We start from the raw sequence: 14,396 nt of genomic DNA on the forward strand, positions 1-14,396 counted from the left end.
GGAGACACTGTGAATGAATGAATGAGTGAGTGAGTGAATGAATGGACAACCGTCTGACGAAGGTACAATGATATCGTTAAATCAGATGGTATGTGCAAAGTACCTGGCACATGCCCGGCAAACAGCCCTCAAAACTGTCTCTCCCTTCCCTGCTGCCTCCTTGGCTTTCTCCCCTCCCTTTGTTGGCACAACATGTGACATAATAGAAAGAGCGTGTAGTTTAGAGTCAAAAACACCTGGCTATACTTCTTGGTTCTTTCACTCGTTGATCCATGACTTTGAGCAAGTCACTTAATGTCCCTCTGCCTCCGTTTGCTCATCTGTAAAAAGGGACTAATGACATTGCAGGATGGATGAGGATCAACAAAATAGATGAGGATGAGCCTTGAAAAAGCCGAGCATGGTCCATAATATCATCCCTCCCTCCCTGTGGCCCCTTGCCTCTAGCTTCCGCCCACCTCTGGGTTCAGCACGAGGGGCATGACCCATGAGAGATTACAGTCACAGCCTGCTTTCCTCCCTGCCCCCCCCCCCGCCATGATGCCATAATTCATGGAGGCTGTCCTGTGGCACAGCGCCAAGGCCCGGCCTGGCCCGCCAGCTCCCCATGTCCATGAAGCCCCAACCCAGACTTCTTTCTCTTTCAGTTAAACCCCTTGGTCTCAAGGCCTCTGCCCCTAAGCCCCGATTTGCAGGAACATCCTATGAATCGCTTTGATTAGAAAGAAAACCCAGCATTAGGTTCAAGTGCTGCTCGGCATCGCCTGGCATCCAGCGGGGGAAAGATGCCCATCTAACCCCGGGCTGTTTCCTGAGACACCGAGTACAGGCTAACGTGGGGAGGGGTTGGCAGGTGGGCCCCAGCCAGGGCTTGGCAACTGCTGATGCCCAGCCCTGAAGAGGCGGCCCCTGCATTGGTTCATGGCTCTTCCTGGCTTGTCTGTGCATCCTTGTGCCCGTCCCAAGAATTACTCACCCCCTCCCATTGGGATGGGCATACTGGGTCTCAACAGGACAGGTGTGCCGGCCTTTTGTGGAAGAGGGGCATCCTAAGGCAGAGAAAGAAGGGGCAGCATCAGGAGGGGTGCAGGGGCCATCCTCAGCCCAGCCTCCCCCACTGGAGACTAAAAGCCTCCCTCCCCTCCAGAAGCATTCCTGTGGCCTCCACTCCGCCCCAGCAGACACACATACATACACATATGCACACGCTCCACTCCAAAAAGCTCTTCGAGGGAAGCCTGGGTGGCTCAGTTGGTTAAGCGTCTGCCCTCAGCTCAGGTCATGATTCCAGGGTCCTGGGATCGAGTCCCACATCGGGCTCCTTGCTCAGAGAGGAGCCTGCTTCTCCCTCTGCCTGCCACTCCCCCTGTTTGTGCTCTCTCTCTCTCTCTCTGATAAATAAATAATCTCAAAAAAAAAAAAAAAAAGCTCTTTAATTAAGGGAAAATATTTGGAAGGGGACTTCAACATCCTTTTTTGAGTCACAGACCTCTTTGAGAATCTAATGAAGCCACAATCCCTTTCCCAATTAGGATGCACATATACACCAATTTTTTCACTTAACTTCAGAATCTCTATGAACCCTTAAAGCTTCCAGTAGACTGAGATTAAGAATTTCTGATCAGAACCAAACTCTTCATTTTATTATAAAGACACAAAGGCTGGGACGCCTGGGTGGCTCAGTTGGGTAAGTGTCTGGCTCTTGGCCTGGGTTCAGGTCATGGTCTCAGTGTCCTGGGATTGAGCCCTTTGTCCGGCTCCACGCTCAACGTGGAGTCTGCTTGTCCCTCTCCCTCTGCTCCTCCCCCTGCTCGCTCTCTCTCTCTCTCTCATAAATAAATTAAAATCTTAAAAAAATAAAGACACGAAGGCTTAGAGAGCAAATGACATGCCTGTGGTCACACAGGAAATTAGTAGCAGAGCCCAGTCTGAAGTGTGTGTCCCAGACTATTGGTTCAGTGTCCTTTCCCGTCCCCCTAGGTGGTGTCTCCCTCTTTTTTCTCCCTGTGGCTCCCTTGTTGGTCAGTCCTCTGCTAGGGCCCAGCACAGTCCAAGCACAAACACTGCATGTTCAGTAAATGTGGTTATCAGGCCCGGGAAGAGCTCGGCCAACTTCATTTAACTGGTTCCTCACTGCAGGGCCAGAGAAGATGTGGTCTGGTTCCATCGATGTGTGCGGCGGGCTAGATCAAGGATTGGCTGGGTCTGTTCCAGGCTGCTCCAGACTGTGAAGTCTCAGAGGTCCAATCTATACCAAATGAGGGGCCAAGAGAAGTGTCCTTGGGCTACAGAGCAGAGGACCTGAAGTATGTCCAGCATTTTCTCTAAATGCCAGTCAAGATCTCAGCTTTTAACACCCCCTTCAGGTGTCTCTGTTCCTCCTCTACTCTGGAACCCACGCTGGCTCCCTCATGCCATACCATCAAATTCAGATTCCTTTCCTTGTTGTCTCCTCTGCATAGGACGAGCTCATCTCTACACTGGGGTCATTGCTCCCATCTTGTTCCCAGCTGGTGTGTGAGTGTGGGGAGGTGGGTAGGATACCGGAGTAGGGAGCTCGCCCCACCTCACCAGCTGTCTCTGCCCCCAGGGCTGCAGTGCAATGCATCCATGGACCTCATTGGTACCTGCTGGCCCCAGAGCCCTGCGGGGCAGTTGGTGGTTCGACCCTGCCCCGCCTATTTTTACGGTGTCCGCTACAATACCACAAGTAAGTGAGCCTGTGGAGGGCGGACCCTCTGCTGGGAGGTGGGACAGGATGGGGAGAGCTTGGGACTTGTTGGAGGTGGGAGGAATAATAGTGACAACGACAAGACTATAGTACCTCTCGTGGATACAACCACCATTTACCAAAGGCCAGCTCTGTGCTCTTTACCGCTGATTCCCACAATACCCCTGGGTGATGCCATATGTAACTATGTAGTTCTCATTATATACTGAGGCCTCCGAGGCTCAGAGAGGTTAGGGAATTTACCCAAGGTCACCAGCTGGTAAGAGGTGAAGCTGGAATTTGCCTGCAGCTCTGTCTGACACTTTCTTCTGCAGGTGACAAACTGGGTTAGTCGGGATAAGCCTACCACAACCCTCTGAGGTAGGGCAGGAATCATCAGAATAGCCCCCACTTGGAGCTCAGAAAGGTTAGGAGGTCTGTCCAGGGCCCTGCAGCCCTGAGGTGGGGGACCCCGTTTTAGATCCACAGGCAGGGGGCTGAGCCTTGCATGCAGGCTCGCAGGACTGGTGAGGACTGCCCAGGGTCTGTTGGATACTTGATCCCCACGTAAACACCTCCATACCCTGAGGCCCTGAGCCTCCTGAGCCTCCACCTCCAGGCTTTGCAGCTCCTTGTTACACCACCTGTCACCCCCAGGATTAATTTGCTCTGCCCCGTCAATGACTCACAGCCCCTGCTTATGAAGAGAGAAACAGCTGCAGGCCAGGGGCCCTGTCCTACAGAGGGAGGGGTGGGGGTCCCTAGATGGGTTCTTGGGGTCTGATGAGCCTGGGCTCCGAGGCCCAAGGGGGTGCCGAGGGTGACCAGCCCCCAGGTGGTTCACGCGGAGACTTGCCGAGTGACCTTAATGCATTTCCCCCCTCGTATGGCCCTTTGGCCCCTGGTCTGACGATGAGAAGGCTGGAGGGCATGGCTTCAGCTCAGAACTCCCACGTTCCTCCTCCTGCTCCCTCTCCTTTACCAGCTACATTAAGGGTGTTGGGGCGGGGGGTGGCTGCAACCCAGGAGGGGTGGGAGGGCCCCAGGGAGGCTGGAACAGCCAGACCACACAGCTTCATGTGTCTGCAACCACTTCTTGGACCCCAACAGGCGGGTGTGGGGAGGAAGTGCAGGTAGGGGGAAGGGCAGAAGGACCTAAGAAGAGAGCTTGGTGTGCGCCACCTGCCAGCCTCCAATTTAGTAGGGCCCATTTTACAGTGAGGAAATGGAGGCAGAGGCTGACAGCTGCCCAGGGTCACAAGGTGTGGAGGCAGGGCCACGGCCTCACTCACAGTGCTTCTGGAGCTCCCAGGGGCTGGTGCCTGGCGGGGGGCAGCGAGGCTCCTCCCAGAAGGAGGCCCTTCTGTCTCCGCAGCACCGGGTCTTGCCACTTTCACCTCCAAAGTGATGTTCACGGCCGAGCTGACTTCCCCTCCATCCTCAGAGCCACTGCCCTGGTCCAAGGCACCGGCTCTCTGACCCTGGTTTCCCATCCAACCCTTCTGTGGCTCCTGATTGCCTCCATGGTCAAGTCCACACTCCTGAGTGGGGCCGGCCAGGCTCTCTATGGCTCCAGCCCTGCCTCTCCGCGTGAGCTCACTCCACTCTTGTCTCCCAGGGTGACTTGACATGACCCTAAGAAAGACTTTAGTGTCTGGGCATGAGCTGCTGATTAGCCCACCCTGCCTTAAGTGGAAGCTGAGACTCCAGGATTCTAGCCCCAGCTCTACCTGGAACTGGCTAAGGAACCCTCTGCACTGCCTTCTCCAGGCCTCAGTTTCTCCACCTGCAGGATGGGTGGGAGGTTTGGGTGAGGTGCTCTCTCTGCTCCCAGGAGAGGGGCTGGGGGTGATGGTCCTTGGACGTGGAGCCAGGGCTGGAAGACTCTCCCTTCACAAGTGCCCCCAGTGCCAGAAAGTGAGGGACACACCAGTGTGTAATCAGTACTGCCTGGGAACCCAGAATTGTACCTAATCACTAGGCACTAATTAATTCATTTACTGATGAGACACTGCCAGGACTTCCAGGCCTTCTCCTTAATGCCCTCCCTCCTGCTGCATCTGATCTTCAAAGGGATGGGGAGCTTTTCCAAAAATATCCATTTTCCCGAGACTCTCTGGGAGGACTGCTCAGCTCAGCAATTAAAGACAAGGAGGTCGCATCCTCCCTGGCAACGACTTGCGGCTAGGGGAGCTGTTTCTCTTTCCAGATCACCTCCTCCCTTCCCAACAAAAACTGCTCCCTCTGGATGACCTGGCCCAGGAGGGGCTCCATGCTCCCGCCCCACGTGTGGGGTGTGAAAGGGGAGCTTGAACCAAGGGGCATCTCTTGCAGCCCCTACCAGTACCCACTTTGACAGGGATACATAACATGTCCTGAATCTTATAGAAGGTTATACAAGTAACAGTTCAGAGACAATAATAATGAAAATAATAGTGCACGCCACGCGCCAGGTAGAGCTCCAAGCGCTCTGCATGTGCGAACTAAGAATGCCCACCCAGCCACTGAGGCAGGAGTCGTTGCGAAGCTTATTCTTATGCAGCACATAAGGAAGCTGAGAGGTTGTGTGACTTGCCCACGGTCACTCAGTTAAGAAGGAGTGGCATCAGGATTTGAACCTGGGCCACCTGGGTTGAGAGCCATGCTCTTCACCCTACTTCATGCTCCCTCTCCTAAAGCAAAACCACCCCCTTATTCCAGCCCCCCTCCCCATGCGTCTTCCAACTAGATCTCTGCCCAGAGTCCCTTTCTTTGCAGACATTCCAGAGTGGCCTCTGGTCCCAGGCACGTCCCCTCCACGGCAGACACACTGGATTCCCCTGGCTCCTTGCTTCCTCCCAGACCTTCCTGAAATCCCAGTCACTGAGCCCTCAGCCCTCTGGTAGCTTATCCCTCATTTAGCAATTAGGAGAGAATCAGCAGCTCCTTCGCCAATTCTGCCCAAGGGCTCAACTTTACTGGGAAGGGAAGCTGAGCTGAGCTTTAAAAATGCATTTAGCCTCATTTTCCCACTGGCACGCTGCAGCCTGAGCAGCCGCTCAGCAGGGTGGCCAGGGAGTGCGTTAGAGAGGCCGCGGCCCTGTGGTCCTCGGGGCCAGACCGTGGCTCCCTCTTTCCCGGAGACAGCAACATCTCCCCCCACCAGCCACCACCCCATCATCTCCCTCTTGTCCTGCTGCTGCCAGCAGAGAGGCAGGTCCAGGCTGGACACCCCCCACCCTTGGGGAACCAGTGACCTGAGCTGCTGAGGTCACTCTCGCAGCCCAGCAGCACTGAGCCGGACCTAGGGCGTCCCACTCTGTCTCCCACACAGTGCTCTGTCCCTGCCGGGCTCCGGGCTCAGGGACTGGGACTCAGGCATCTTCCCCAGGCATCCTTGAGCTCTGCTGGGGTGGGGATGTGGCATGAGGGTCAGTGTGAGCCATGGAAAGGCCTGCAGCAGGGGATTGGCTCAAGATTCAGTTGCTCTTCTAGCCAGTGCCGCCTGGACTCCGGGCCAGAATTCACTCTAGGAAACATATTTAAAGTCACCAATGCCCGAGTGAGGTGAGGCAGGGCGACCTCCACCGGCAAAGGAGAAAAGACTCAAGATTTGGATCTCCTTTGGTCCCTTCCTTCCTGGATTTTAGGGCCCTGGTGCCTGCCGGGGGTATGGGCAGGAGGGAGTGTGAGAGGGACCCTTTGTGCAGCTCCACCCACCCCAGAGCCATGGAGCCAGGCCTCATCTCAGATGGCAGGGCTCCTCCCCATCTCCTTAGAAGGCGACAAGTTCCGGGCCGCAGTCCAGTCTGGTGGCTGTGCGGGCCCCCACGCCTCCCTGGGGCGCCCTCCTGTCTTTTCCCCCAAATGCCATGTGCCAGGCTGGGAGCTGGTTGTAGTGGATCCCATGAGACCCACCCCCTGTGACATCCCCCAGTCCACTTTTGCCACCTGTCGTTTCCTGTCCTAAGAGACCTCCACCATGGATGTGTCCAACACATGACTCTCCAACATAAATCCTGCTGTTAGAGAAATGCCACCATGAGGACCTTCCCCAACCCCTGCCCTGTGGGCCCCACCCCATGTGAAACACTGCCACATGGACCCCCCCATGGGAAACCTCACTGCGGATAGTCATTCCAATGTGCCACATCAGCTGTCACCACGTACCCTTCCACCATAGCATGCCCAGCCTCGTGAGGGAGAATCAACTCATCAGCTCTCACCATCCCTTTTGCTACCATGTGCGATGCCAAAATGGGACATTTCTCCAAAGGGCACCCACCACATAATCTGCCACCACATAAGGTCTTGCAAGGAAGCAGCCCCAGCAGGCTGGTCAAGTCTGAGTGGGCAGCCCTATTGGGGCCAGCAGGCAGAAAGAGGCAAGAAGATGGGGGTAGTAGGGAAGCCCCTCTCCTCAGCTTCAACTCCAGAGTCCCCCAGCAAGCAGGCCTCTGTGTTGGCCCAGATGGATGGATAGATGGACGGACTGATGGACAGATGGATGCCTGGGTTGCTCTTTGGGAGAGGAGCCCATGGTTCACTCTGACTCTCTCTCCTTCTTCCAGACAACGGCTACAGGGAGTGCCTGGCCAATGGCAGCTGGGCCGCCCGCGTGAACTACTCCGAGTGCCAGGAGATCCTCAGTGGGGAGGTGAGGCTGCCAGTGTGGACGGTGGGTGAGGCCCCAGCTCAGGTCTGGGTCTGCTGTGCGGGTGCCCAGCATCATGGCTGTGAGCAGCCATCCCCAAGGGAGGCTGAGCCAAGAGGGCGGCAGCTGGCTCTGACCCAGATGAGTTGGGTCCTTGCTCCTTCCCTCCTTCCACCCATCACCCACCTGCGCGGCACATCCGGGTCCCGCCAGGGGGCGCTGTGTCAGAACCAAAGATGGGGGCGGGGTGGGGGGGAGCAGTGCCGTTGGAAAAAGCCCTTGGAGAGGCTTTGAAATATTTAAATGTTTTTGAGAAGATGGTGCTTACACATAATACAAAATTCAAAAGGTACAAATGGGAACACAGAGAAGTCTCCTTCCCGCCCTGTCCCGGCCACTGGGTTCCCTCCCCAGAGGCAAGGCCAGTTTCTTAGGTGTTCTTCCAGAGACATTGTCTGCGTATGTGAGTAATTACATACAGAGATACTCTTTTTTGCTTTAATCCAAATGTTGCATGTTCTCCACACTGTCTGACACCTTGATTTTTGCATACGACCCTCCGTCTTGGAGACTGTTCCCTATCAGTACATAAAGAGCCTCTTCATTCTTTTTTACATTTGCGTAATACCACATTGTGCAAAATGTGCCGTCGTTTATTTAACCAATCTTTATCCTCAGTCTGGTTATTACCAACAGCGCCGCAATGAATAATCTCTTCAGGGTGGCATTTGGCAGAGGCACGGGTGTATCTGGTGTTGCTGCTGCCTCCGTCCTCCGTGCCCCCTCCCCTCCATCTCCACGCACCCTTTCAGTAGGTGCTGAGGAAGGAGAGGGTCGTGGAGCTGGAAAAATGAGTGAGCAGACAGCAAAGGACAGACGGGAGGACACCCCAGGCTGTGTGAGGGCTCCAGGCGTCTGGGCAATGGAGGAAGGGGGCAGATCCACACCGTCCTGAGAATTCCAGCGCTTAAAAGATCTAAATTGGAAGGGACCTTGGAGACCCTCCATCCTCGCTTAATCTGCCTGGTAATAAGAGCCACACAGAGCACTTGTTCAAATATAGGCTCCAGGGCTTCGTCCAACATCCGATAAATCAAAATCTCCAAGGAGGATGTACAGAGTCCCAGGGGACCTTCTGATGGGGGTGGGGGGAGTGAATAACTCTGATTTAGTGCAACCCATTCACCTTGCAGGTGGGGAGACTGAGGCCCAGAAAGGGGGAGTGGCTCACACAAGGTTACACAGCCAGAGAGGGTCAGAGCCTAGAACCTGGGCTTTGGAGTGGAGGCTTGCTTCTGCCCCCCACTAGGTGCTCAGTGGGAAGCGAGGTTGATGGAGGAAGAACAGCTTTCCCCACCTTGCACCCCACTCGGCCCTGGGTGCTTTGGTGACCCCCTTCCCCAGGCTGCCTGGCTTCTTGTCACTGAGCCATTGGGACTCTGCTGTCTCCTTCCTGAAGCTGCAGACATAGGACACAGTTTAGCTTAGAAGAATGGCACGTTCTCTGGTGGGGCTGCTTTGGCAGGGTGAGTTACTAGGGATGCCAGAGAGAGGTTTGCTGGTATCTCCACTCACAGGCCAGTCTCGTGGTCCCCCGCAGGCCATGGTGGGTTGGTCCGGCCCTGCTGACCTGAGCAGGGTGCTAAGCACCCACATAGTGAGCCAGCCTGGGAAGTCCTGGGGTTGCAGATGAGGGCACCCCCACCCCTGGGGGGGACTGAGGGAGGAAAGTGGGGTCAAGAAACATAATTGGGCCGGAAGATCTGGGGCGGGGTTGGGCAAGAAGACCACTCAGCCTGATGGGGAGCTCCTTACCTGGCACCCAGGAGACGAGGCAGAAAGCGAGGTCAGTGCTGTGGACAGCTTAGACCACAGCTCACGCCCATGGGGAGAAGGTATGGGCAGGCACGGTGAAGGCAAGAATCCTCAGCCCTCCACTGCACCCCACCTTGTCCTGCTGGGTGTGCAGAGCCTGAGGCAATGATGTAGCTCCAACTGCAGGTCAGGCCAGCCTCCTGGCTTAAAACAAATTGCCCTCCCCCGACCCCCGAGGAGGAAGCGTCTGTCGCCTTCTTGAAAAGGAGAAAAGCTGGAGGGCCACAGCTGCTCCCCGCCTTCCCCCTGCATGGAGCCCCCTGAATGTCAGAGGAAGTTCGCGGTTCACCCGAATCCCTCCTGCTCTAATTGAAGCCCCATCCTTCTAGTTGGCTGATGGGGGACACCACCCTGTAGCTCCCACCCCTTTTGCCATGACAGGGGTCTCTCCCTCTCTCTACCAGCGGGGTTAGGGGGAGAAGGAGGATTGGGGAACACCAGCTTCTCATCAGTCCCCTCTTTGGCAGGATAACAGGAACAGCATGGGCTTGGGAGGCGGCTGGTTTGCAGTTTGGATTCTGGTTCCAGCACATGTTCTGTGTGACCCTGGGTGGGCAACTTAGCCTCACCAAGGCCCAGCTTCCTCGTCTGTAAAAGGGCCCAGAGAGAGAGGGTCACGTCCGCTTGTGTCTTGGTCTGTGGAGGGCGCTCCATCCATGCGCCATCCCTCTGCCTCTCCTCTCACCAGGGGTCAGGGGAGGTTGTAGGGTACACCTGGGGGGTGGAGGGTTGTTGATGAGGAGACCAGGTAACACGGGCACCCCCTTCCTCTGCTTACTGACTCGGTGGGGGCTGCCACCCACCCCTTTCTCGGGCAGCCCCTGCCAGCCCGGCTGCCTGGCACTCTGGGTAATCAATTAATTTAATTACTGAAAATGCCATTCCCTTCTGCCAGCCTCTAGCCTCTAGCCAGACCCCTCCCCACTCTCAAGATTCCCCATCCACTCCTGAGCTATCAAGAAGAGGAAGAGAAGTCTCCAATTAATGGAGCAGTTGATTTCTCAGCTCTGGGGCCTGGGCTAAGCCCTAATTAAGCACCAGTGCCCCAGGGGATTGCAGATAATGGATTTGCAGAAGGGCTGCCCCGTGAAATGGGACTCGTGAGGGCGCCCAGAGGCCAGGCCAGGGAGGAGACTGCCTACGGCCACCACCACCAGGGGACAAGCCCCCAGCTGGGAAGCTTGACTTGTTGATGGCCCAATCCTAGGAATGGCACTGACCCCCTCCCCTGCACTGGCCCCCACTCTCCATATCAGCACCCCCCAGACACAGTTTCCCTTCCCTGCAGTGACATCCACCCTGCCCCCACAGCCCAGACTCACCCCCACCTCCCGTGACACTTATACATGCTCTGCTTCCCTCCCCCACACCTGCTGATCTGGGGAGCCCGGGCACTTCCTGGGAGGGCACACCTTGATGCCACATGAAAGGGGTTCTGGGGGTGTAGGCTTGTGAGCTGGGGTTCACTGCTCACAGCAGTGTTGGTTGGACCAGAACTTCTGAAACGCTTAAGAATCACTGGGGCTTCTGGCTAAAATGAAGGTTCAGACTCAGTGGGTCTGGGGCAGGGCTTCAGATTCTTGCAAACTCCCGGGTGATGCTGGTGTCACCGGTCTGGGGACCACACCTGGAGGAGTAAGGGGCTGGAGTGCCCACGGGTGGGGTGAGGGAGCAGCTCTGGAAACCAGCTGGTGAGAGAGAGAGAGAGAGAGAGAGAGAGAGAGAGCCACAGAGTGGGACAGGCAGAGGTGGGAGAGAGACGGGGGCGGGAGCAGGGGGAAGGCCGTAGCGAGCACTCAGAGTCATCCTGCAAAGGCATTGGGATAGGTCGTACGTGGCCACCACTTGGGACAAGGTGTGTCTTGCAGAGTCTGGTCGAAGTTGGCTGGGCACTAATTCCTTACTGGGTCCTGGTCACTGAGAGTATGGCAGAGTGGCTCCGCCCAGAGCCACCTTGTGACCCCTTCCTCACGGTACCAGCCGGTCTCCACACTGAACAGGGACAGTGCTGGTCAGGTTCTCAGGGACTGGCTGTGTCCATGTGTCCTTCAGCTGTCCCAGCTGCTTCTGCAGTTAACGGTGGCCGTCTCGCAGGCCGTCAGAAGGGTCTCTTGGAGTATCGCTGGGTGGCTCCTAAGATATTGCGGGCTCTTCGTCTCAGGCTATTGCTGACCGTCTCCAAGGGTGCCGGGCTGTCTCTTGAGCGTGGCTGGCCGTCTCCTGCGGTGGCCCCGCCACGTCCTGGGCAGTCTCCCCCGGCTCTTGGCACTGTAACCCCGTGGGCTGCTGGGCTGCCATCTCTCAGACCGCACCAGGCTGGTGTGGCAGACGAGGGGCTGGGCTCGGCCGGGGCCTTCCACCTGGAGGAGTCACACTGAGGCAGCCCCCTGAATGGGTCGGCCCAGTTCTCCCCTTTTGGCGTCGGTGGAGAAAACCCCTCATTCGCCCCCATGCTCCCTGCAGAAGCCCTCCGAGGATCCTGGGCACTGCTTGTCTCTCAGAAACGCACCACGGCTGGGGGCGGGGGGCATGGGAAGAGGGGGTCTAGGAGCTGGCCAGGCAGCTTGGGCCGATTATGCAGCCTCTTCAACTGGAAAAAACAGACAGAAGGACAGTCTCTGAGGGCCGTCGTGAGAAAGAAAAGCAATGACCTCTGTAAAGCCCCTGGCACAGTGCCCAGCATAGAGTAGGTGCTGAATAAATCCCACTCGTCCCGCCTCAACCTACAACCCGGCTTGGGCTGCAGTGGGGGTCGGGGGGGGGAGGCTGATGGCATGTGGTGGTGAAGGGGTTCCCTGCACATCCTGCTCGCTCACCTGCGCCTGTGAACGGAGCTGGGGTGTCACGCTGTTCCAGCCCACAGGCATTGTTATTACCCAGGGGCTTCGCAGCATGGATTTGCAGAAAATGTAATGAAAGGAAATTAAGTACCAGCTCCAGACAGACTGGATGTGTGCATATCTTCTGGAGTCTTTGGATTTGGCATCTATTGCCAGGCACTCAGAGACCGTCCCCCATCTGCATGGTGGCGATAGATACCCTCTGCTCTTCTTCCCCTCCCCTCTCCCCCCACTCCCCTCCACCACGGCTTCTCTGTCTGCCTCTCTCTCTCTCTCTCTGTTTTCTGCCTCCATTGACACCTCAGTGGGTCTCAACCCTTCGGAGCCTGAGTTGCTAATGTGATTTCCTGCCACGTTCCTGAAAGCCTCTGCCAGGAAAATTAGTCCCTTAGAGGTTCTTCAGTGAGGACGTGCCTTCAGAAGGGGTGTGGTGGGCGCTGGGAAGAGCAGGGGGAGGGAGGGCTTGGCCTCTCCTCCGATGCCCGCTCGGCGTCCTGCTGCAGAGGTACATCCTTCGAGCTTGGGTGAGTGAGTTTGGGCCTCAGTTTCCGCATCTGGAAGAAGAGTTGGGCTGGACTCGATCCTTAGGACCAGTTCTGACGTCCAAGGATTCTGGAATCCCAATAGGAATTTCTATGGGGAGCCAGGCGCTCTTCAGTGTCCCTGAAAGGTTGAACAAGGCCTTTGTGAACTTACCCTTTTCTCACCACTGGCCAGTGTCTGTGCGTCCTCATGGCCTGGCCCCACGCCAGAACCCTGAAAGGATAAGGGGAGGAGGTGCTAACAGGGCCCCTCCCCCGCTTTGCAAAGCCAGCCGCTTTCAACAACCATTTGCCCTTCCTTCACACAGTTAGGGAGCTCCACTGTGTGCCCGGTTCTGGCTCCGTGGGCCCTGCCCTCTCGGGACCTGTGTGCCTAGAGCTGGGCACTGGGGACCACCGGTCCCCCATCATGGGGTGGGGGACACAGTTGTAGCCTCAGTACCTCGCCAGTCTGTCATGCTGGTTAAGAGGTGGTTCGAGGCTGAGGGAGCTTGGATGGCCCCCTGGTGTTTGGGCAGAAGGGAAAGGTGAGTGTGAGAGCCGCGTACATGGGATGGGGACCCCTGTGTGATGCGGAGCCCCGAGGTAGCCGGTATTTGTCCAACAGGACGGAGCAGTGGGCAGGGCATGGGATTCAGGGACAGACAGACAGGCAGACAACAGTCTCAAATTGGACGGCACAGCTCCAGGGCCACGCACGACACACAGCCAGGGCTCGGGCAGGGGAGTAACTACTGTTATTACCAACTCCGTCTCAGCCACCGAGGGGGCTGTCCTCACATGTCCAGTGGGTGCAGGGGTGCCGCTGTGTGGGAGTCTCACCTCTGTCCCTCTCCCCTACCTCAGAAGAAGAGCAAGGTACACTACCATGTCGCTGTCATCATCAACTACCTGGGCCACTGCATCTCCCTGGTGGCCCTCCTGGTGGCCTTTGTCCTCTTTCTGCGGCTCAGGTGAGAAAGGCTGCGTAGGCCCGGGACTTGAGCAGGGTAGAGAAGGAAGATGCAGGAGGCAGCTCTGGGTGAGGGGTTGCTGGCAAGGGGGGGCCCCTGCCCCCTCACCTCAGTGGGAGGGGGTGACAGATAGACGAGTCCCAGGTCCCTCGGAACCTCTGGTAGGGCCACTGCTGCCCCCCAGCCCAGTCACTGCTAGGGGGACGGGGGATGGCTGAAGCCCAGGCTCGCCTTGTGCCACCCCCACCCATGCCGGGATGCACCCATCTGGGAGGCCGGGAAGGTGGAGCCCTTTGGGTTCGAACCTGCGTGGGCCCAGCACTATTGCAAGCCAGCAGTGCCAGGAAGAGGGGTAGGGGTAGGAGCTGAGCGTCAGGCCTGCACGCGGGGAGCTACAGGGAGACGAGGGGTGCCATGGGAGGAGGGGCATCCCCAGTAAGCAAGAAGCCCCTGGTCCCTGGAGCATCGACTGTGTGGCCGGCTCTGCCAGCAGAGCTTAGGTCTGGGTGGGTCTCCGGGAGGAAGGGCCCTGTGGGGCATCAGGAGAGTTCTGCTGCCACCTCCCGGTGTGACTTAGCCAGTGAGCCCTGCCCTCAGTTTCCCCATCAACCCATCTGGGCTGGAGGGATGCTGGCGGCCCGTCCCTCAGCTCCTCTTCCCTTCCCTTGCTTCCATCACCCACCCTCCCCTGCTGCCCCCCAGGAGCATCCGGTGCCTAAGAAACATCATCCACTGGAACCTTATCTCGGCCTTCATCCTGCGCAATGCCACGTGGTTTGTGGTCCAGCTCACCATGAGCCCCGAAGTCCACCAGAGCAACGTGGTATGTCCTGGAGGGGCAGC

The 14,396-nt window shown here is 57.2% G+C and overlaps 1 protein-coding gene across 3 annotated transcripts in view; it reads left to right on the forward strand.

Moving 5' to 3' along the window:
* The window catches only part of CRHR1 (corticotropin releasing hormone receptor 1), a 52,059-nt gene that overhangs the window by 27,237 nt on the left and 10,426 nt on the right, over positions 1 to 14,396 (forward strand). For 2 of the 3 annotated variants that reach the window (XM_036103120.2, XM_036103121.2), the window contains exons 3-6: positions 2,591 to 2,710; positions 7,261 to 7,346; positions 13,447 to 13,553; positions 14,256 to 14,376. In XM_036103120.2, coding sequence (XP_035959013.2) covers positions 2,591 to 2,710; positions 7,261 to 7,346; positions 13,447 to 13,553; positions 14,256 to 14,376 — 434 coding nt within the window. Of the gene's footprint in view, positions 1 to 2,176; positions 2,307 to 2,590; positions 2,711 to 7,260; positions 7,347 to 13,446; positions 13,554 to 14,255; positions 14,377 to 14,396 lie in introns of those variants that run through there. The other variant, XM_036103122.2, reaches the window with a different exon arrangement.

This window comes from Halichoerus grypus, chromosome 2 (assembly GCF_964656455.1).
Source record: "Halichoerus grypus chromosome 2, mHalGry1.hap1.1, whole genome shotgun sequence".
Classification (NCBI taxonomy): Eukaryota; Metazoa; Chordata; class Mammalia; order Carnivora; family Phocidae; genus Halichoerus; species Halichoerus grypus.